This window comes from Mus caroli, unplaced genomic scaffold, assembly GCF_978045245.1.
Source record: "Mus caroli unplaced genomic scaffold, Mus_caroli_1 scaffold_22, whole genome shotgun sequence".
NCBI classification, from domain to species: Eukaryota; Metazoa; Chordata; class Mammalia; order Rodentia; family Muridae; genus Mus; species Mus caroli.
The window spans coordinates 1,374,768-1,396,978 of record NW_028227277.1 but is presented as its reverse complement, the minus strand read 5'-3'; the positions used below and the strand labels follow the sequence as shown (position 1 = coordinate 1,396,978).

The 22,211-nt window shown below is 37.0% G+C and overlaps 1 protein-coding gene across 1 annotated transcript in view; it reads right to left on the bottom strand.

Annotated features, from left to right (window-relative positions):
* Positions 1-2,892: 2,892 nt before the first annotated feature.
* LOC147000004 (uncharacterized) overlaps positions 2,893-22,211 on the bottom strand; it is a 58,632-nt gene continuing 39,313 nt past the window's right edge. Inside the window, 2 exon segments of the mRNA XM_085834361.1 lie at positions 2,893-4,719; positions 15,966-16,034. Coding sequence (XP_085690487.1) covers positions 3,061-4,719; positions 15,966-16,034 — 1,728 coding nt within the window. The 3' untranslated portion in view covers positions 2,893-3,060.

Below are 22,211 nucleotides of genomic sequence, written 5' to 3'. Positions count from 1 at the left end.
CTCTCCTTCTCTCTCTCTCTCTGTCTCTCTCTGTCTCTCTCTGTCTCTCTCTGTCTCTCTCTCTCTCTGTCTCTCTCTCTCTCTGTCTCTCTCTCTCTCTGTCTGTCTGTCTCTCTCTCTCTCTCTCTCTCTCTCTCTCTCTCTCTCTCTCTCTCTCTCTCTCTCTCTCTCTCTCTCTCTCTCATTTTTAAGAAATTCATCCAGTGGGGCTGGCATCTATATTTCCTCCATAGCTTGTCTATTTAACACAGTATAACAATCAACATTGATTATATGGATGTGTAGAGGTGCTTCTTAGATTTTTTTAGAACGTAAATCAACCTGGGAAGATAGTACCTCAGATGAACACTGCCTCCATCACACTGGCCTGTGGTCACCTCTGTAAGAAATGATCTTTTGTTGGTGGCTGACCTGGAAGAATCTAACCCACTATGTAGTTAGGGTCATCCCCTATGAAGAGGATGTAATGTGTGGAGGGGACTGAAAAAAATTTTTTTAAGCAATTAAGATCAATGTGGCATGAACAATTAAAGTGCCCTCTAATTTGTAAGTAAATTCCATACTTACCTATGTCCAGAATTCTGTCTACCCATATTTCAAAAGTAAAATTACATTATCTATTTCTTCCTGTTTTACTGCATTTAATCTACGAATTTCCTTGTAACCAGAAATGCTGGTAAATTTTAAAGACCTTTAAAATGTGACTGGTAGATATCGGGTTTCTTTTAAGTTTATCTCAAATTTGTAAGCAGACCCAAGGTCTATGATTTCCTTGCACTTTACAAAAAATCCATAATTCATGATTGCTATTGGCTTCAATGCAATGTATTCAATCCTATTAAATTCCAGCATTGTTTGAATAAAAATTGTCCTCCTCTAACTGTGGGTTTTCATAAAGTGAATATTGTGCTATCCAGTGTGTTGCCTCAAGAGTCTGGAAACATTTCTGATTCCAAGAACAGCTTAAAGATAACCAAGGGAAAGATTGGTACAGGAAAAATAACCACCAAGAATGTTGGTATGCCAGACACCGAAGACTTTCACAGAAGGAAAATAAAAAAAAAAGTAAACAAACAAAAAAACCAAAGCAAACAAACAAACAAGAAAAGCAAATACACAATAAAAATGGTACAAGAGTGAATCTACTTGGGCAGCATGTGAATCAGGTAATCAGGCCATTTTTATAGGGATTCATTTATTCATTATTCGTTCATTTATTCAATTTATTCATTTATTCATTTATTCATTTATTCATTTATTCATTTATTCATTTATTCATTTATTCATTTATTCATTTATTCATTTATTCATTTATTCATTTATTCATTTATTCATTATTTTTATTCATTTATTCATTTATTCATCTATTCATCTATTCATTTATTCATTTCATTTATTTATTTATTCATTTATTCATTTATTATTATTTATTCATTTCTTCATTTATTCATTTAATTTATTCACTTATTTGCGTATTCGCTTATTGATTTATTCATTTATTTATTCGTTATTTATCCATTTATTCATTTATTCGTTTATTCATTTATTTATTCATTTATTTATTTATTTATTTATTTATTTATTTATTTTGGATTTCTAGGAGGCCATATGAAAATATAAATTCTAGATGCTCAACGTTTCTGAGTGTAACTCCAGAAGGAACCAGCCTGATAGGGGTTCTATGATGTAAGCTGAGATAGGTGATGTCACAGAGAACTGGTCAGAGTTTGCACATCTATTCCACTTGGAGACACTAGAATTCCTTGAAGTCATGTTCAGTATCTTCACAGTGGTGAGTGAAAGCCAGGTCAGCTCCTGACCCACAAAGTCGTTCCAGAGGCTTTTGGTACCTGGCCTGTTTCAGAAGACAGAATCTTGAACACTAGGATATTTTTGTGGGGTATGCACCTTTATGGAGTAACTTGGACTCTCATAGCTCCTTAAGGCTATATGTTTTCCCTCCTTCAGTGAGTAACTGCACATTCTAATTTCTCTCATGTTTGGGATCTAGGGGGATGGATGGTCTACATTATTTGATCTCATGAGTTTATTAACCTTGCTAACAATATCTCTTTCACAATTCCACTTATATGCCAAAACTTCCATTGTCCATGTGCATTTTAGAAGATATTAGTTCTAAATTGCTAATATGGCAAGGACTTGTTGTCCCAGTAAATGTTTTGATTACATGCTGAAACAGATTTTTGATAGTATTTAGATATTATATTTAGCATTAAAACTTTTCCTTTAAAAACAATAACGACTATTTACTTGAAAAATTGAAATATATAGAATTCACATTGATGGTTTGTTATGTTGCTGCTGAGAATGTTGAAGCCCTTTTTACTACCCTTTCCTTAGTAATCATGCACACACCCTGTTTCTACTCTTAATCAAACAAGAAAACACAATATCAAACTAAATATCCAACCAACCAAACAAGAAAATGCTGTGTTACTAAGATGAGTGCTGTCTTTATTCTCAACTTTGCATGCCTTCTCGCATATTATTGGCAAAGGCCAACTCACTTCACTTATCCCTACTGTAAGCCCCTGGCCAAGATATATTTTAGATGGCTGGGCAAGCCATCTTTTGTAAAATTTCTCTTAATAATTAGGTATAATTCTATCCTCTTGGGATTGTTTCCCTGTATTTAATTTCTGACATAGAATAGATCCCTGTAAATAGAAGGTAGACTGAGGGAGAAAAATCACTGAATATTTAGAAATAAAACCAAGTAATGCTGAGGCAAAAGATTTTCAAGTTCAAAGTCACCTTGTTAAAGGGTAGCCTATGTAACTTAATAAGTCTCAGTCACTCAAAAATAAATGTTTTCAATGTTTATTTTCCAGAAAAACCTTCAGCAAGTTAGTATCAAGCCTTTGTCTTTTTATTGTAGGTCCAATGGTTAAAGGTGATAGAAAATGTATTGATACTTCAAAAGTTGCTGCAAATAGTGGCAATGTCCAATCAATCAGTAGTTGGGCCATTTCATATAAGTTACTGAATGTTTTATTGTTGGACAAAATGGTCTGCGGATAGAGGATTTGTAGTTAGGCTTCAAAACGCTGAATAAATTCTCTGGTAACCATTCCCAGGGAGTGTTGACAAGCTTATTTGCACATTGTAATTAGGTGCAGATCTTGCATCATAAGCCCCATAACTGTAGAGGGAGAAATGATCGCCATCAGGGCCGTGAAAAGCTGGCAGTGTATTCCAGACATTCAGGAAATTGCCATATACTTGAGAAAAATTAACTCCTCCAGTACTTCCACCACTTCCAGCTGCCCCACAAAAGTTTCCATTTGCTCCGATGTTATGTAGATTTGGTCCAAAACTGTTTTGGGTTGCTCCCACCGAATACTGGCTTGACCCAAAGGCACTTGGGTTTGCCCCAAGAACATACTGGCTTATCCTGAAAACATGTGGGTTTGTCGCCAAAACATTTTGGTTTGTCCAGATATTGTATGGATTTGCCACAAGAGCATAGCAGTTTGTCCTGCAGGTATCTGAGTTGGTACCCAAACTATACTGGCCTGCCCCAAAAACATTTGGACTTGTTCCAGAAGCATATTGGCCTATCCCATAAGCATCTGAGTATGTTCCAAAAGGATACTGGTTTGTCCAGAAAGCATTTTGATTTGCCCCCAAAGCATATTGGTTTATCCCGAAAGTATTTGAAAACGCTGCCAAAGCATACTGGCTCACTCCTAAGGAATTTCCGTATGTTCCCAAAGTGTATTGGCTTATACTTAAGGTGTTTGGAAGAGTATACTGGCTTGCCAAGAAGGTATTTGGGTTTGCCTCCAGAGCACAATTGCTTACCCATACAGTATTTGAGCTTGACCTCAAAGTATTACTGCTTGCCATGAAAGCAGTTGAATTTGTCACAAAAACATTAGAGTTCGACTGGAAAGCATTGGGGGTATCCCTGAAACCACGGACAGTTGCCAAAGGTACATCCGAGTTTGCTCTAGAAGTATATGATTCAGCTCTGTGGGCATCTTGGTTGGCTTCGTGAGCATCGGGGTTAGCCATAGTGTGGAAGATTGGGCTGCCTCCTCCTCTCCAATTGTTTTCTAACTCCACAGCTGGAACTGATTTTCTTGTCCTATCCTTAGCTATAGTCTTTCTTTTATTCAGCTGTCTAGCTGGATTTTCTTTAGGGTATGCCATTTTAACTTCACAACGACTGGAGCCAATGAAACGGTACCTGGTTTCTAAGACCTTTCTAATGGGGTTTTCATCCCTGTATTTGATAAAGCCGAAAGCTCTTCTTTCCTGCGTGTCTGAACACAGTGGAAGCTCTATAGCCTCTATCTGCCCAAATGTGCCAAAGTAAGCTCTTATTTTTTCTTCAGACATCCGCGGGTTCAGCCCACCCACAAAAATCTTTTTGTTGGGGAATTGAGATTCCAGGTCTTTAGACCTTTTAAATTCTATTTTCTTGCCATCAACTTTGTGGTCTTTCACTCAAAGCACCTTCTCTACTGTGGCACTGTCTTTGAAAAGCACGAATCCAAATCCCCTAGACAGACCAGTATTTGGGTCTGTTTTTATAATAAAGTCTATTACCTCACCAAACTTAGACAAGTATTCCAGAAGTACCTGCTTGCTCATTTCTTGGGAAAGTCTCCTGATAAACATCTTACTGGCATCCTGTTCGTTCTTGGAGGCATCGATTTTGAACCCTTCCTGAAATTGGTTTCTTTCATTATCCTTTTTTCACATCGAGGCTGGCAGTGTATATGGTATATAGGCTGGATGGAGGTGATTTGACTGTTGGATAAACACTGGCCTAGGCACAAATGGTGGGGACATAGCTGTCCTCAGGAAGTAGAGGGAAATTATTGCACAACAGTGACGAAATTGTAACAAGCATTATAACTAGAGTCAATGCAGGAGTTGCCTTGTATCCTAAACAGGGGTGGGAGTGGGGAAGCGTGGGGGGGGGGCAGGGGGCAGGGATAGTGTCTGATTTTTCCCTCAAAGGTTTTAATGCTTTCCATGTAAAAAGGAGGCCTGCCCATAGACTTTCTATTAGTGCTCTAGGGCCCCCAAAAGGAATAGTAAAATAGTTATAATAATAGAAAAGGAAGCCTTTTCCTTGTTTCTGTCTTTTCATGTTACATCTCTTTGAATTTTGTTAAAACCAAGTTATTTTCCTGGAAATTTCCTTGAATGTTGTAAAATAAATTCATTTCATACTTTAGATGAATTTCATATTAATCTTCACTATTTGTAATAGGCCTGAAAGGGGAAAGTGATACAAAGTTGAAACATCCTAAAGGTAAAACTAAATGTCTATGGGTTTGTATATTTTACAAAAGGGCTCTAAAGAAAAAAATTAAAATAAGAGCTTCACTGAGTTTCACTTATAACATGAACCATTTTAATGTAAAATGCATTTCCAGGATTATTTCTCATAGTAATAATTATTTAGGTAATGTGCCATCATCTTCTGTGTTCTGTATCCCATTTAAGCAGTCACTCCTCATTTCTGGGTAACCCACTTAATGTTATAATATGTTGGTTTTCTCTTTTATTTCTCATAATACTGTTTTCCAGATGTTGTAATATACAATAGTAGTTTCTTCTTTATCCATTTTGTGATTATAGCATATTTTGTTTTCATAATTTACAATATCACTTGCCAGATTGGATTTGTTCCACTGTTCCATATATGCAAAACACACACACAAACACACACACGCACACACACACTCACACATACATATACACACACACACTTAGATGATTTTTTTTTCTGGCAACCATTTTTGTTTCTTTTTTTTATGAATAGTTAAGTATATATCTCCCATTTTTCGCTTCTATTGAGAAAGCATTTAATATTGGGATTTTTTCCCAATATTTAAAGCCCACAGATTAAATTTTAGATTTTTTCTTTTCTTTTGGCAATTTCTGTCCTTGTCACTACCCTTTAAATATAATGAAGTTGATTGTCTATTACTTCCTCGTTTTAATATTATTCCTTTGAAAAGGAAGATTTTAAGTGTCTCCATAATTTTTCCCACAGTTCATGTATAGAATCAATCTAGAGGAATATTTAATGTTTATGGCATCATTGCTATGTTACAAATCATGGCCAAAGATTCCTCTTCAAATGGAAGGCTGAAATATTAAGAATAAATTAAAAACCAAAAAGGAAGCTGCATTCCAAAAATCCCTTCAGATCTTGACATTTGCAGCTAAGCACATAATGTTCTTTTTGCTTGTCTCCCTGATCCAATGGATGGAACCAGTGCAAAGCTGGAAAATGTTGGATGTGAAGATATAAAATATAGCTTCATGGTTTGATAGATGCCCCAGTGGAGGAAAGTTGAGAGCAGGGAAGTGAGTGTGGGTGGGTGAGTGGAGGAACACAATCTTTTGAGCAGGGGGAGAGAGGATGGGATACAGAGTTTCTGAGAGGGGGGAAACCAGGAAAGGAGATAACATTTGAAGTGCAGATAAATAAAATATCCAATAAAAATAAGTAAACATAAAAAATGTAGCTTCATAACATGCTGATGAAAGTGATCATTTGCCTATGGATATTATTTGTTAAGAAATAGCTTTCTTTTTTATTTTTATTTTTTTAAAGATTCACTATTCCAAAATGATTTTCCTTTTTGGAATCAAAGTGTTATGACCATCCATAGAAGTTGTCACTGGATGCCGGGTCAAACTGTATTCTATCACTTTTCTGAACATGGACAAATTTCGGTGTTTCACATACACATATGAAAATTCCGCTTGAGAATTCTCTTAGCTGTCAAGGCCACCATTCCTGTAACAAGCGGCCTTTGTAATGAACAAAAAATATTTTTATAAATGGGTTAGTAAATGTTCTCTAGGGAAACAGAACTTATCTTTCTGTTTACATACATATACAAGCACATACATGTACACATAGGCACATACATACACACAGCTACACACACAGGTAAACACACACAGAGACACACACACACATACGTACATGGATACATGCACACACACAGTGGGGTTGAGGGATGATATGCCAGAGAAGGAATGCACTTGCTACCAAGGCAAGAATAAGAAGGCAAAGAACAAAAAGCTTTCTTTTTCCATGTCCTTTTGTAAGCTCCAGCAGAGGAGTGCATCCCTGCCTCAAGACCTAGATTAATAGCATGTTTCTTCCTGACTCAATGGTCTGGATTAGAATTGGATTCACCAACTTCAACCCAAGTCCCTCCCAGCCAAGAAATCCTACAGGTTTGTTCTAAATTTCTCGATTGTAGTTCACTCCAGAGGTAGTCAATTTGACAACTAAGAGTAGCCATCACAATAGGTCTTTACTATAGTTATCTAGGCTCTGTGATGTCTGTAGTTAAATAAGTTAAATTGCACAAGAAATGTGGGTGTTTTATTCTCTAAGAATTATCATCTCTTTGAATAAATGTACTATTTCCATACATGGCACAAAGAGAACAATAATGAAAACACTTTCTTTAGGAATGAATAATATTGTCAATAAAATTGAAGTGTAAGGAAAATAAGTTATTTCACAAGGTAAAACTTAATCCTTTAGCACAAGTTTACTATATTGTACTCTTATTATATTTGAGATCCTGCCTAACTCTAAACTTTTCAGCTAGCTTAACATTGGAGTTGTCCCTAAGAGTTTTTCTTGAGAACCTACAATAATTTTCTATACATCAATGTTACCTTACATCTGATACCCATTTCATTCTTGCCATCCTTCCCACTATCTGGTAGCAGCTGGTTTAATTAAAAAAATGGAGTGAATCTCATAGGTATATATATATTTGAATGTTTAGTCACAACGGATTGTTATTACATTTGAGAAGATTAGGAGTCATGGCTTTGTTCGAAGAAGTGTTTTAGTGAGTGTAGCCTTTGAGGAGTCAAAAGCCCATAACAATCTCAGAGTCACCTTTTCTGACTATGGATGAGAATGTAGCTCTTAACTAATACTCAACCATCTGCCTGCATTCTCCCATTCTTAATGCACTGATCATGATGAATTAAGCCTCTGAGACTCTAAAGAAGTCCACAGTTAAATATTTTATCTTATAATAATTTCCTTGGTCAAGTTATCTCTTTCCAGTAATAGAACAGTGACTAACATAAGGAACTTCTTTATGTAATTGTTTTGTTTTCTAATGTGCTCTTATTTTTGTTTTATTTTTTGTTTTTATTAAAGGATTTTTAGTTCGTTTCAGGGTTTTGAGGTTTCATTTTAGGCTTCAGGGATTTTTTTGTTTGTTTGTTTGTTTTTTTAGTATTTTAATGATCTTAAAGTTGTTGATGTTGTTGTTGTTCTAGAATATTTATTTATAGTTGGGGGTTTAAATTTTGGTATTTCATACTTTTAAGGTTGCCAGGCAATGGTGGTCCACGCCTTTAAACCCAGCACTTGGGATGAAGAGGTAGGTTATTTTTGAGTTCAAGGCCAGCCTGGTCTACAGAGTGAGTTCCAGGACACTCAGAGACCCAGATAAAGAGATACACAGTCTTAAAAACTCCAAAAAAGATACCAGGTTGGTGTTGGTGGAGCTAGCCTTTAACGCCAAAATAAAGAAAGACACAAAAACAGATACAAAAAAGAAAACAATTTTAGGAACATTTTTGGCTTCTTGTGTATTTTCTTTTTTTAGAATATTAGGGATTTTTTTTTCAGGGATAGTAGGTTTTTCAGTAGTGTGTTTTTAAAATTTGTTTGTTTGTTTTCAGGCTTCTCTTTTTTTTTTCTGGTTTTGAAAGGATTTTAGTGTATTTGATCATTTTGGGGTTTTATTTAGTCTTTGGGATTTTATTTTTTAGTACTATAATATTTTTCTTAGTTTTCAGTGTTGTGTGTGTTCTTGAATATTTATTTAAAACTTAGGTGTTTTAATTTTGTTTTCTCATAGTTTTACAGATGCCAGGTAACGGTGGCCCATGACTTTAAATCAGCACTTGGGAGGAAGAGGTAGGAGATATATGAGTTGGAGGCCAGCCTGTTCTACAGTGTGTCTTCCAGGAGAACTAGAGATAGACAGAGACACCAAGTCTCCCAAAACTCAAAGAGAAAAAAGAAACAGAGAGAGAGATACACACACACACAGAGAGAGAGAGAGAGAGAGAGAGAGAGAGAGAGAGAGAGAGAGAGAGAGAGAGAAAGGGAGTAAGTAAGTAAGAAAGGAAGGAAGGAAGGAAGAAAGAAAGGAAGAAAGAAAGGAAGAAACAAACAAACAAACAAACAAAGAAAAAGCAAACAAACAAACAAAAACAAAGAAGGAATGAGGAAGATTTGAACTTTAGGGCAATTTTTGGCTTCTTGTTTTCTTTTAGACTTTTAGTTTTTTTTTGTTTTGTTTTTTATATTTTTGGGTTTTTTTTAGGTTTGTAGTGTTTTTAGAAGAGATTTTTAGAGTTTTTGTTTGTTTGTTTTTGACTTCTAATGTATTTTAAGTGTTTTGGTTTTTTTTTTTTGTTTTTTTGTAGGGATTGTAGAGTTTTTAGTAGAGTGTCTTAGATGTATTTGTTATTTATTATTTTGTTTTCAGACTTCTGGTGTATATTTTATTTCTTTTTTCTTTCTGGTTTTGAAAAGGATTTTAGTGTGATTGAGCATTTTTGGTTTTATTTAGTCTTTGGGGTTTTATTACTAGTATTTTAATGCTATTTGGAATTCTTGGGTGTGTGTGTTCTTGAATATTAATTTAAAATTTTGGATTTTTTTTTATGTGTGGTTTTCATAGTTTCATGATTGCTAAGTCATTGTGGTCCATGTCTTTCACACATACTTGGGCAGAAGAGACAGGAAATATTTGAGTTCGAGGCCAGCCTGTTGTACGGAGTGCTATCCAGGAGAGCCAGACATACATAGAGAAACCAAGTTTCCCAAAACTCAAAAGAAAAAAAAAAAGAAAGAAAGAATGAAAATGAAGGAAGAAAGGAAGGAATGAAGAAAGAAAGAAAGAAAGAAAGAAAGAAAGAGGAAAGAAAGAAAGAAAGAAAGAAAAAGAAAGAAAGAAAGAGGAAAGAAAGAAAGAAAGAAAGAAAGAAAGAAAGAAAGAAAGAAAGAAAGAAAGAAAGAGGATACAAAGAAAGAAAGAAAGAAAGAAAAAGGAAAGAAAGAAAGAAAGAAAGAAAGAAAGAAAGAAAGAAAGAAAGAAAGAAAGAAAGAAAGAAAGAAAGAAAGAAAGAAAGAAAGAAAGAAAGAAAGAAAGAAAGAGAAAAATGTAAGAAAGAATAAAGTAAGAAAAAAGGAAAGAAAGAAAGAAAAGTTTGGACTTTAAGGCCATTTTTGACTTCAAGTTTTCTTTTAGAATTTTAGTTTAGTTTAGTTTTTTTTTTTTTATTGTTTGTAGGGTTTTAGGAAGAGAGCTTTAGAAGTGTTGTTTGTTCATTTTTTTGCTTCCAAGGTATATTTAGTTTTTTTTAAAATGAATTTTAATTTATATCAGAGTTTTGGGCTTTTATTTAGGCTTCAGGGATTTATTTTTATTTTATTTTTTATTTTTTATTTCAATGGTCTTCTTAGGTTTTTGTTTGTTTGTTTGTTTATGTTCATGAATATTTATCTAAATTTGAGGGTTTTAATATTGGTGTTTTATAGTTTTAAGGTTGTCAAGTAAAGATGGCCCATACTTTAACCCAGCACTTTTGAGAAAGAGGTAGGGGATTTATGAGTTTAATGCCAGCCTGTCTACAGAATGAGGTGTAGGACAACTATATATTGAATAGATATGGGGAGAGTGCTCATTCTTGTCCCTGATTTCAGTGGGTTAGCTTCAACTAATTTGATATTGGATGTAGATTTGCAGTAAAACACTTTTATTATTTTTAGGTATGGACCTTGAATTACTGATCTCTCCAATACTTTTAACATGAAGGGGAGTTGTATTTTGTCAAATGCTTTTTATGCATCTAAGGAGATGATCATGTGACTTTTTCTTTGACTTTGTTTATATGGTGGATTATGTTAATGGATTTTCATATAGTAAACCAACCTTGCATTCCAGGAAAAACCATAGTTAACCATATCATCTGTGGCATCGTCAGGATTATGTGGAGCAATCTGAATATTGTTTCACAACAATGGGTGGGTGCGTGTCTATTACTTTGACAGCCCTTGAATTTTGTGTTCAACCATCCATGTCTGGACACTAAGGTTGGAACCACACTTTTGATGATGAATGTCCTTAAAATGCCACATGCTATTCCAGTCTCTCCTTTTTCTCTGTAGCCCTCAAACCTCACTGGAGGATTGTTATATTGATGAGCAGGAGAATGCCCAAAGCCTCTTTGTCCACATTGTGTAAATAAGATATCTCTTTAAGCAAAGTGGCAGACCTGTTTGACCAGAAGCTAAATACAGAGGTCCTGTGGATAAAGACATAAGTATAGAGACCCCACAAAATGCGAATGGACTGTCTGAAGTTCTCTTCACCAGAGGTGGAGTTTGAAGTTCCCAATACCCATAAAGAGTATGTGTGAGAAAAGAATGGACAATGTGGGCATTATTGAAGGCCTCATATCTAGACCCTGAATGCTCCCAAAAGAAGTCAGAGATATATAACTGGGGATTAGATGGTCAAAGGTGAGGTGCATGAGTCTTGCAAAAGGACCTGGGAAAGAAATCAGACTCCAAAAGGCATGGAGAAAATCGAGGACTTCCAGGGTCAAAGTGGGAATATTTGAAGACTTCCTGGGAAGGGGAGTAGAAATTTGAGACCCCTTTATAAAGGTAAAGTAACAAGATTCTTTGAGTAGGTTTGAAAGTTTGCATACATTTTCCTTGACATGAGTTCAGTGTCCTAACCTACTTCATTCAGTGGGGCACATTCCAGGTACTACATGATCTGGTTCTAGCTCCTCATCACAGACCATCTGTCCACTGCAGTAAATGTGCTGCTGGGTCAGTCAAGAAGCTGGATCAAAAATCTTGATTTAAAATTTTGATGAGAAACCTATGCTGGTTCTCCTTACCAAGCATATGTTCGGCTGCTAGGTCTAGGTAAGGATGATGGGGGACATCTCATTTTGGTTTCTGCCTTGAGGCTGTGAGCTTCTATTCTGGACTGTACTTGTTATGCATGTACTTGCTATGCTTGAGCTTTGCTACTTTAAGTCTAGGTGGTGGTCTGGGGGTCTCTTCAGATGAATTGATACATTTCAGGACCTAAAGTTTTGGTGGAGAACATCTGAGGTACCTGCCTCAGAGGAGAAAAATTTGAGGTCCTCATTGGCTAGAGAGGCATATTTGAAGATTACTTGGGAAAAATGAGATCTGAGCACCATTGATAAATACAGTAGATTTGGAATCACTTTTGTCACAATAGAAGGATCTGGGGCCCAATTAATATTAAATAGAGATAGTAAATTCACTCACACAGGTCATACTTAGAAGGTCTGAAGGACACTTTGGATATTGGTGGACAGGATTTCTTTATTACAACAGGCAGTTCTGAGATAATTTGGTATATAAGAATAGTCGGGCTACAATTAGGGAGAGGGGATAGTCTAAATGCCAATTCAGTCCAAAGGATACACATAGTGCTTTAGGTAGGTAGAGGTAAACCCAGGTTCTCTGTGTGCAGAAGAGGAATTGTCTCTGCTCCTCTGGGTGCAGGTGATAAATCTCAGATGCTCTAAAGTAGAAGGATGATATAGGAGCTCCCCAGGATTATATAGAATAGCCTCAGCATCTCTCAGTTGTATACCTGTAGCCCTATTGAGCAGAAGTTGAAGGTTGATTGATATCTTAAGAATTATAGGCATTTTTGGGTTCTTATTCCTTTATTAGCTCCAAACTTGCAATCACAATCTAGGATACAGATCTTCTGAATGTCCATAATAGTCATAGCAGCAGTCTTATCAGTTTTCTAATAGGTGACAATTCAGTTGTCTCTGGATCAGTGCTTTGCAAAAATATATATCCTTCTAGATGTTCTTCTGCATGAAGCAGAGACCATTTCCAGCAAAGAAATCAGAATAAATATAGTAATCTGATGTGCCTTTGCCATGATAATCTTCTATTTGGGACATCATGCCTGAGTTCTCTGAGATTCCTTCAGTCAGAACATTGCCTCCCAGGCCACAGAAGTTAGAAGCTGTTGGTAAGAGTTTATGAAGGTAGTGAATCTGTGGGATTTCCTTGATTCCACAGGCTAAGTGTGGAGCACTCTTTGTTGAGAATGTTTAAATCTTCCTATGTAATAATTGGGAGGATATGGGCATCCTTGGAGTTAAATAGGACTGTTGTGCCCTTCCACAAAGGGGTAATGTTGTCGTTCTTTAAATAAGAGTTTTGAAGAACCCAGATAATAAGCAAAATTTCTAAGAAAATTGTGTAATGATGAAGTTCTGTACCTGTCTTAGTCAGGGTTTCTGTTCCTGCACAAATATCATGACCAAGAAACAAGTTGGGGAGGAAAGAGTTTATTCAGTTTACACTTCCATACTGCTGTTCATCACCAAGGAAGTTCAGAACTGGAACTCAAGCAGGTCAGAAATCAGGAGCTGATGCAGAGGCCTTGGAGGGATGTTCTTTACTGGCTTGCTTCCTCTGGTTTTCTCAGCCTGGTCTCTAATAGAACCCAGACTACAAGCCCACAGATGGTCCCACACACAAGGGGACTTTCCCCCTTGGTCACTAATTGAGAAAATGCCTTACAGTTAGTTGGATCTCATGGAGGCATTTCCTCAACTGAAGCTCCTTTCTCTGTGATAACTCCAGCTGTGTCATGGTGTCACAAAACTAGCCAGTACAATTGACCCCTTGTCAATTTGACACACAAACACATCTCTAGTAAGCCTCAACCCTTACATTCTTATTCATCCTCAAGGTCTAAATAACTTTAAATGTCCCTCAGTCTTTACATATTCTTAAAATTTCAATCTCTTTAAAATATCCATCTCTTTTAAAATCCAAAGATTTTTACAATTAAAAGTCTCTTAACTGTGGTCTCCACTAAAATAGTTTCTTCCTTCAAGAGGGAAAATATCAGGGCACAGTCACAATCAAAAGCAAGAATCTATCACCAACCATCCAATTTCTGAGATCCAACTCACAATCTTCTGGGCCCCTCCAAGGGTTTGGGTCACTTCTCCAGCCATGCACTTTTTAGCACACATGTCATCCTCTAGACTCCAGATGCCTGTATTCCACTGCTGCTGCTGCTCCTGGTGGTCATCTCAGAGTACTGGCATCTTCAAAACACTGCTTGACCCCTTCAGTCCTGGGCCGTCAATTGCAACTGAGGCGCATCTTCACCAATGGCTTCCATGGCCTCTCACAGTGCCAAGCCTCAGCTGCTCTGCATGACCGCTTCATACCTTCAAACCCAGTACCACCTGGGTGACTCTTACACATTACCAAGTCCAGCCACAGCACAAGGTACAAACTTGGCTATCTCTGGAACACAACCTCTGTGTTCTCAAAAAAAAAAAAACACTTCCCAGAAGATATCGCCTCAATGATGCTGGTCTCTTCTCAATCACTGCTAATTTCTTAGCTCCAGCTAACCAGCATCAATAGTCCTAATAATGCAAAGTTTTTGCTTTAGTTGTTCTGGTATCTTGTTAAACACAGCTGATTCTTTGGCCCCAGCTAAGCAGAACTACAGAATTTCACAATCAAAAACAGCAATGGCCCTGAAAATCTCTTTAATTTTCCCTCTGAAATTTCACAAGCCAGACCTCCATCTTCTGCAGTTTTCAAAATTATCTTTCAAGCTCCTACACAATATCAGACAGAGCTACTAACAATGAATGGATCTTCAAGCCCAAAGGTCCAAAGTCCTTACACAGAATTCCTCAAAACATGGTCAGGTTGTCACAGGAATAACCCACTATGCTGGTACCAATTTTTAAGTAGGACTGTTGTGCCCTTCTGAAAAGGGATAATGTTGTCATTCATGTGAATAAGAGTTTTGAAGCACCCAGATCATAAGTAAAATTTCTAAGAAAATTGTGTAAAGGTGAAGTTCTGTACCTATTTGTGAGAGTAGTAATATCTCTGTCTTTTGTTCAATAAAAAAATAAAGACCATTTTACATTCGACAAAACATAAATGCCCTTTGAAGCAGAGGAAGATCCAGTACTACTTGATCAGCTTCAAATCTTTTCTTTGTGTAGAATATTCATATTCTATATGGACTTCCTTGTGTAAGTTCAGGCAGCAAATCTTGCATTATTATAACAGTTTTCAATGGATATCTTTACTCTATGAAACTTTTGGTCAAATGAGGTAAGTTCAAGGTCCCTTTCTTCAGAGAAAGAATGCCTAGCCTATATGTAGCAGAAAGAAGGTTGGAAATAAACCCAGAGTGTTGGAAATACAGCAGAAACACCAAGTCAATAGGACAAGATCTATTCATACTTTACAATAGAGGGTAGGCCTGAATCTCCCTTGACAAAAGTGGAATTTCAGACCAAAGTAGAAATTAGGAGAAAGTTTTTTTGCCCTGTAGACAGATGTGGAATAGGAAATATTTATGTGTAAATGTGTAGTGTCTGAGACTCCCATAGGCACAGGGAGGGGCACTGCAGCTCTGGTATGACAGGATGACATTTACAGACCTATTTGACAGAGGGTGTGAATTTGAGGACCACTGGAACAAAAGGAGTCTTTCTGATTTCCCTTTCAGATAAGGAGTTAGATGTGAGACACAGTTAAGTGGAATTTTTGTGCCCTCCATCAGATAGAGAATAGGTTGGAATCCTTCCTGGTCAGAGAGTGAAATTATTGAAGACATTTTGGACTGGAAGTGGAGTTTGGGGCCTGGGGCATGTAGAGATGATCTCAGACTCTGTCAGTCTTACAAGATATATATTGGAACATCTTATATGCAGAGGGTGCATTTGATATATAATGGACAGAAATTGGTAGTCTAAGAATTGATGTTTAGGAGTAGTAGATTAAAGCAGACTTAGAGTCTGTTTAAAGTCCCAAATTTCTTTAAGGATAAAGGAGTGACCTCTCCTACCTTGAGCAGGGGAGGTGGAACTGCATCACAGCTTAGAATATTCGCATCCTCAGATCCACCATAGTAGGCCTGGCAGCAATTCAAGCATTATTCATCAGTCATGATTATAAGTCTCTAAGTGATCCTAAATCTTATCATCAATTATAGTGGTGTGTGCATGAAGGATGGTACAAAGGATAGATGACCTAAGTTTTGAGTCTCTTGTTAACACAGACTAGAATTTAGTTAAGTCTCTTTGGTCACACATATATCTTCTTAGAGGTCATCGTTAGAGGGAAATGATCTAAAGATCACCATGTGAGGGTTATATTTGAGGACCATATGTAAGTAGGGAATGCTCTGAGGAACCTTTGATCATGATCCCCTTGGGAAAAATGAAACTTCTGAGATTTCAATACTAAAATCCAGTTATTCTTTTGACTTACCTTAGATGGAGAGGGAAGTTTTAGGGTATTATTTTAAGTGCAAAAATGCCTGAGAGCCACCTTTCCTAGGGGAAGTTCTGATCATCTTTCATAAAAATGGGATAGTGTGAGAAGTCTGGAAAATAGGATAATTTGAGGAGCCAATTTTCATAAGTTCAACTTCTGAGGTCATTCTGCACTACTTGACTTAAAAATGCCTGGCCAAGCTTAAGCAAAAGCAGGATCTGATTCTAGATTCTACAGAGGGAATGACATAAGGCTTATTTTGCCAGGGCCTCTTTAGTCTGAAGGGAAATGACTTAATCCCACTTTAAAAGAAACAGAAATTGTGAGGGTCTTTCTACTAAGTCAGTACTTTAGACCACCTTGGGCAAATGGGGGAAAGTCTGCAGCAGGTTCAGTCATATGAAGGAGGGTTGTCATCTCTTTGGTCATTTGGGCATTTCTGGCCATCCAGGTCAGAAAGGAAACCTTAAGACCTCTACGAGGAATAGATTTGAGGTCTCTATTGATAGAAGTGGTTTCTCTGAGGAAATCCTTCTCAGAGTTTTTTAATTTTCCTCGAGAAAAAAAGAAAAAAAAGAAAAAAAGAACATCTGAATGACTTTTTACTTCTTAGGTTGAACTGCAGCCATCTATTTCAGAAGATTTAGCATTATACCACTTTGAAATGAAAGGGTGTGCCTAAATTTCCTTTGTACAAAGAAAATAGAATGTACTAATCTTCCTTGGCAAAGTATGTATATTAAATTTCTTTATTGAACCTTTACCAAACCTGCAGTTTACCTTGGACTGGAGGAGACATTTGGACATCATTTATTAGGAAAAAAGTCTGAAGCACACTCCATAATATTGTTGTATTGGTCTACTCACATTAAATGAATGGCTACACTTCATTTGTACAAACTGAAATGATCTGAAGTTCTCTCCGCTTGAATGGGAAGTTCGGAAGCCTCCTTAATTAAAGGGAGGAGTGAGTGCCCTTGGGAAAAGAGGAGGTTTTGAGGTCCATGTGCCAGAAGAGATGATCAGAGTGTGAAAAATTCTGTAATAGTCTGAGCCCAAATTAAATTGATTACCATAACTAATGAGGTCCCATTGCCTCACCTTCTATCTTTAGTTCTTCACAGTCTAGGGTTTCCACATTTTAACTGAATCTGCAAGTGACACTGTATCAATACCAGAATAAATAAACCATTTAGGTGGGTGTGCCCAGTATGATTATCTCCTACAAGTTATGCTCAACTAGCCAAAATTGAGTCATCTCACACCTTGTCAGGTGACTTTACTCAAGGAAGTGGCATGGGATTATAAGATTTGCTTTCTCTTTTGATTTCTGTTCACTCTAACCAGAGGGAGCAATTCTCCTTAGTCAGATGTGAAATATTCCATGTACCCTTACCCCGAGGGGTATAATAAGAGCTCATTGGGTAAAAGAGGATAACTTTGGAAGGCCTCAGTTATCAGAGGAAGAAAAGAATTAGCGTTTGGGGAAGGAGAAAGATAGTAGACCTATTGGACAGAAGAGGAATATCCATTTACTTTATGTAGAGCAGGATGTTCCAGACACTCCATTCCTCCATGTCTTCTGATAACTCTAGAAAATATTTTTTAATTGGTTATGTTATTTACATTTCAAGTGTTGTCCACTTTCCTGGTTTCCCTTCACAAACACCACACCGCCATTCACTTCATCCTGCATCTATGAGGGTGCATCCCAATCAACCCACCTACTCTTGCCTCATGACACTAGCATCCCCCTATGCTGGGACATTGAGCTTCCACAGGACCAAGGGTCTCCCCACCTATTGATGCCAGATAAGGTAATCTCTTTTACATATGCAACTGAAGCCATGGGTCCCTCCATGTGTATTCTTTGGTTGGCCATCTAGTCCCTGGGACCTCTGCGGTTGGGGTTGGTTAGTTGATATTATTGTTCATCCTCTGGGGTTGCCATCCTCTTAATCTCCTTCAGTTCTTTCCCTAACTGTTGCATTAGAGTCCCCATGCTCAGTCAATGGTTGGGAGCAAGCATCCACATCTCTATTGTTCAGGTGCTAGCAGAGACTCTTGGAAGATATCCATGCTAGTCTCCTGTCTGCAAGTACTTCTTGGCATTAGTAGTAGTGTCTGGGTTTGGTGTCTGAAGATAGGAAGGATCCCTAGGTGGGACAGTCTCTGGATGGCCTTTCCTTCAGTCTCTGCTCCACTGTTTGTCCCTACATTCCCTTTAGACAGGAAAAATATTGGGTTAAAAATTTGAGATGGAGCTGGAGAAAATACACAAGGAGATAAAGGAGGCTGTAACCCTATAGGAGGAACAACAATAGGAACTAACCTGTACCCCCACCCCAGAGCTGTGTCTCTAGTTGCATATGTAGCAGAGGATGGCCTAGTCGGCCTTCAATGGGAGGGTAGCCTATTGTATCTTTAAGTAGGGAACACATCCAGGGATTTTGAGCAGACTTGTCAGAAGACACCTCAGATTGCTGTCAAGAGTGCAGTGGAGTCCCCAGAAATAAGAATTTTCTAGAGTTCTCTGAAGATGTGGGTGCCTGGAATGCCTGGACCATCCTCCCCTACAGAAGGTAAACAGGGATATACCCAACAAAGGGGAGATAGAACCTATAGAGACCATATGCAGTGGATAAGCATGACATGTGGTTGAGGGATGGGGCCACCCACACATCTCAATATTTTTTAATCTAATTTTATTTTATTTAAGGCACTTTTATTAGACATTTTCTTCATTTGCATTTCAAACCCTATCCCCAAATCTCCCTATACCCTCTCCCTGATCCTCAACCCACCCACTCCCACTTCGTAGCCCTGGTTTTCCCCTGTACTGGGGCATATGATCTTCACAAGACCAAGGACCTCTACTCCTATTGATGGCCGAATAAGCTCTGCTAGCACCTGACCAATAGAGAGTTGGATGCTTGCACCCAACCATCGACTGAGCATGGGGACTCTAATGCAATAATAACATGTGCTTCTTTGACTTTTAAGGTTCTAGACCTACTTTATATGACCTAGTTGGTGTCGAATCAACTCCCTGTATCTGAAGTGCACAAAGTGTTTCTTATTGTATTTATTATCCTGATGATCTGACCTCATGACCTCTCTCCAAAGAAAATGGAAATGGGACATATCTCAATATCCTTTATGTAGAATTGAAAAGTCTAGGACTTTTCTTGTCACTAGGGGAATGTCTCAGGCACTCTTCTTGAGAAGGGATAGGGATACAGTTACTATGTGCACAAAGGGACAGTCAGAAAACTGTTGAAAAGGAAGGTCCATGGGCTGGAGAGATGGCTCAGCAGTTAAGAGCACTGAGTGTTCTTCCTGGGGTCCTGAGTTCAAGTCCTAGCAACCGCATGGTGGCTCACAACCATCTATAGTGGGATCATTTGCCCTCTTCTGGTGTGTCTGATGACAGTAACAGTGTACTCACATAAAATAAATAAATAAATCTTAAAAAAAATAAAAAAGAAAACAAAAAGGAAGGTCCAACAGTCTCTTGGCTAGATGGTGTAGGTTCTAGAGGTAGTTAGGCTGATTGAGAAAGTCTTGTTATTTCTCCTGGCACCATCTTCTGGGAACTAGAAGACACCATCTCATGGAGCCTGCTTTAATTTTTCCTTCTTATTTATATTTGCTAACCCCACCCTGGTGTGTGTGTGTGTGTGTGTGTGTGTGTGAAAGAGAGAGAGAGAGATGGGGGTGTTGGTATCAGTGGCATGGGTGTAATGTATTTTCATGTTTGTAGGTGCATGTATTTTGGTTGTATGGGCATATATGTACATGTGCATGTAGAGAACAAATGTTAAGAGACCACATGCTGCTTTTTTTTAATAAATCTACACTTTATTTGCTGAAGCAGGGTTTGTCTTGTCTAGCTAGCTAGATTGTTTCTAGAGGTGAGCAGCGACACTCGCTTACCATTGGATACTGGAGATCTGAACTCTTGTCCTCATATTTGTGTGGCAAGTGCAATTTCCCGCCAACTATCTCCCAGCCCCTATTATTAATTTTTAAAATGTTATTAGGAATTGGTTTATTTCCTTTATTTCTTCCTCACAAATCTCTTTATTGGCATAAAGAGAGGCTTCTGATTTTTAAATATTGATTTTTGTATCATACCACTTTGCTGAGTTGTCTGCTGAAGACTTTTAAACACAGGATTATATTTTCTGCAAATAGAGATAATTTTATTTCTTCCTTTTTTATTTGTAACCCTTGTTGGACTTAATTTGGTACAGCAACGTTTAAATATGTGCATAGGTTTGGGAAAAAGTAAACTTATTATGGGGCCTAGCTGTCCTAGTCCTCAATAAATACTCAAAAGACCCATCACATATGTATGTGTGTGTGTGTGTGTGTGTGTGTGTGTGTGTGTGTGTGTATGTGTGTATGTGTGTATGTATGTAATGTATGTGTGTATGTATGTATGTATGTATGTATGTATGTATGTATGTATATATATGATGGAATTTTAGTCAACTGCAAAGAAAAAGAAGGAATTAACATAGGTTTTCTATCCAATGTGCACTTGAGATTTAATTTTTTTATGGTTTCATGTATGTGTATGGTTGTGTGGAAGTGGCTCATTAAACTAGAAAATGAAGCATAAGAGGGGAAGATAAATCTTTAGAAGAAAAACAGAATAGCATGATAGAATACATATCATATGAAACAAAGCCCTGTATAATAATTTAGTATTTACTATTTTTTTTAATTTAAAATAAATGAACAAACAAACAAACAAACGTTTTAGTGATATTTCGGCTTCATGTGTATTCTTTTTAGATTTCTATGGTATTTTAAAAGGATTTGTAGAGTTTTTAAAAAGTGATTTAGAGTTTCTTTTTTTTTTTTCAGGCTTCTATTGTATTTTTAGTGTTTTTTTTTTTTTAATGGTTTTAGTGCATTTAAATGTTTGGGTTTTAAGCTTTAATTGTCTTCAGCCTTTTCCTGGTTGATCAGATAAAATGCATGGGATTATTTCGAAATATTTATATCTGTTGAGAAATTGAGAGAAACTAATATTAAAAGATACAAAGAAATAAAGAAAGAAAAAAGACGAAGAGAGTGTGAGAGAGTGATAGGAAGGAAGGAATGTAGGAAGGAAGGAAGGAGGGAAGGAAGGAAATAAGGAAGGAAGGAAGGAAGGAAGAAAGGAAGGAAGGAAGGAAGGAAGAAAGGAGGGAAGGAAGGAAATAAGGGAGGAAGGAAGGAAGGAAGGAAGGAAGGAAGGAAGGAAGGAAGGAAGGAAGGATGGAAGAGTGAGAGAAAGAAAGAAAGAAAGAAAGAAAGAAAGAAAGAAAGAAAGAAAGAAACAAAGAAAGAAAGAAACAAAGAAACAAAGAAAGAAACAAAGAAAGAAAGATAGAAACAAAGAAAGAAACAAAGAGAGAAAAGGAAAAAGAAAAAGAGACATAGATAAAAACATAGGTAAAAAGACAGAATTTATAAAATATACAAAATTAATTAAAAATAAATGAACAAAAAAACAGAGAAACTTTTTAGGGATATTTCAGCTTCATGTGCATTCTTTTTAGATTTCTATGGAATTTTAAAAGGATTTGCAGAGTTTTTAGAAAAGTTATTTAGAGTTTCTTTTTTTTCAGGCTTCTATTGTATATTTAGTTTGGGTTTTTTTTTTGGTGTTTTTTTTGTGTGTTTTTGTTTGTTTGTTTGTTTTGTTTTATTTTGTTTTTTGTTTGTTTGTTTACTTAGAGTTCATTGAGGCCTCCACAGGGAGCTGGAAATCAACCAGAGATATACGTAGTTACCCAAACTCCAAAATTCAAGAGAGAGA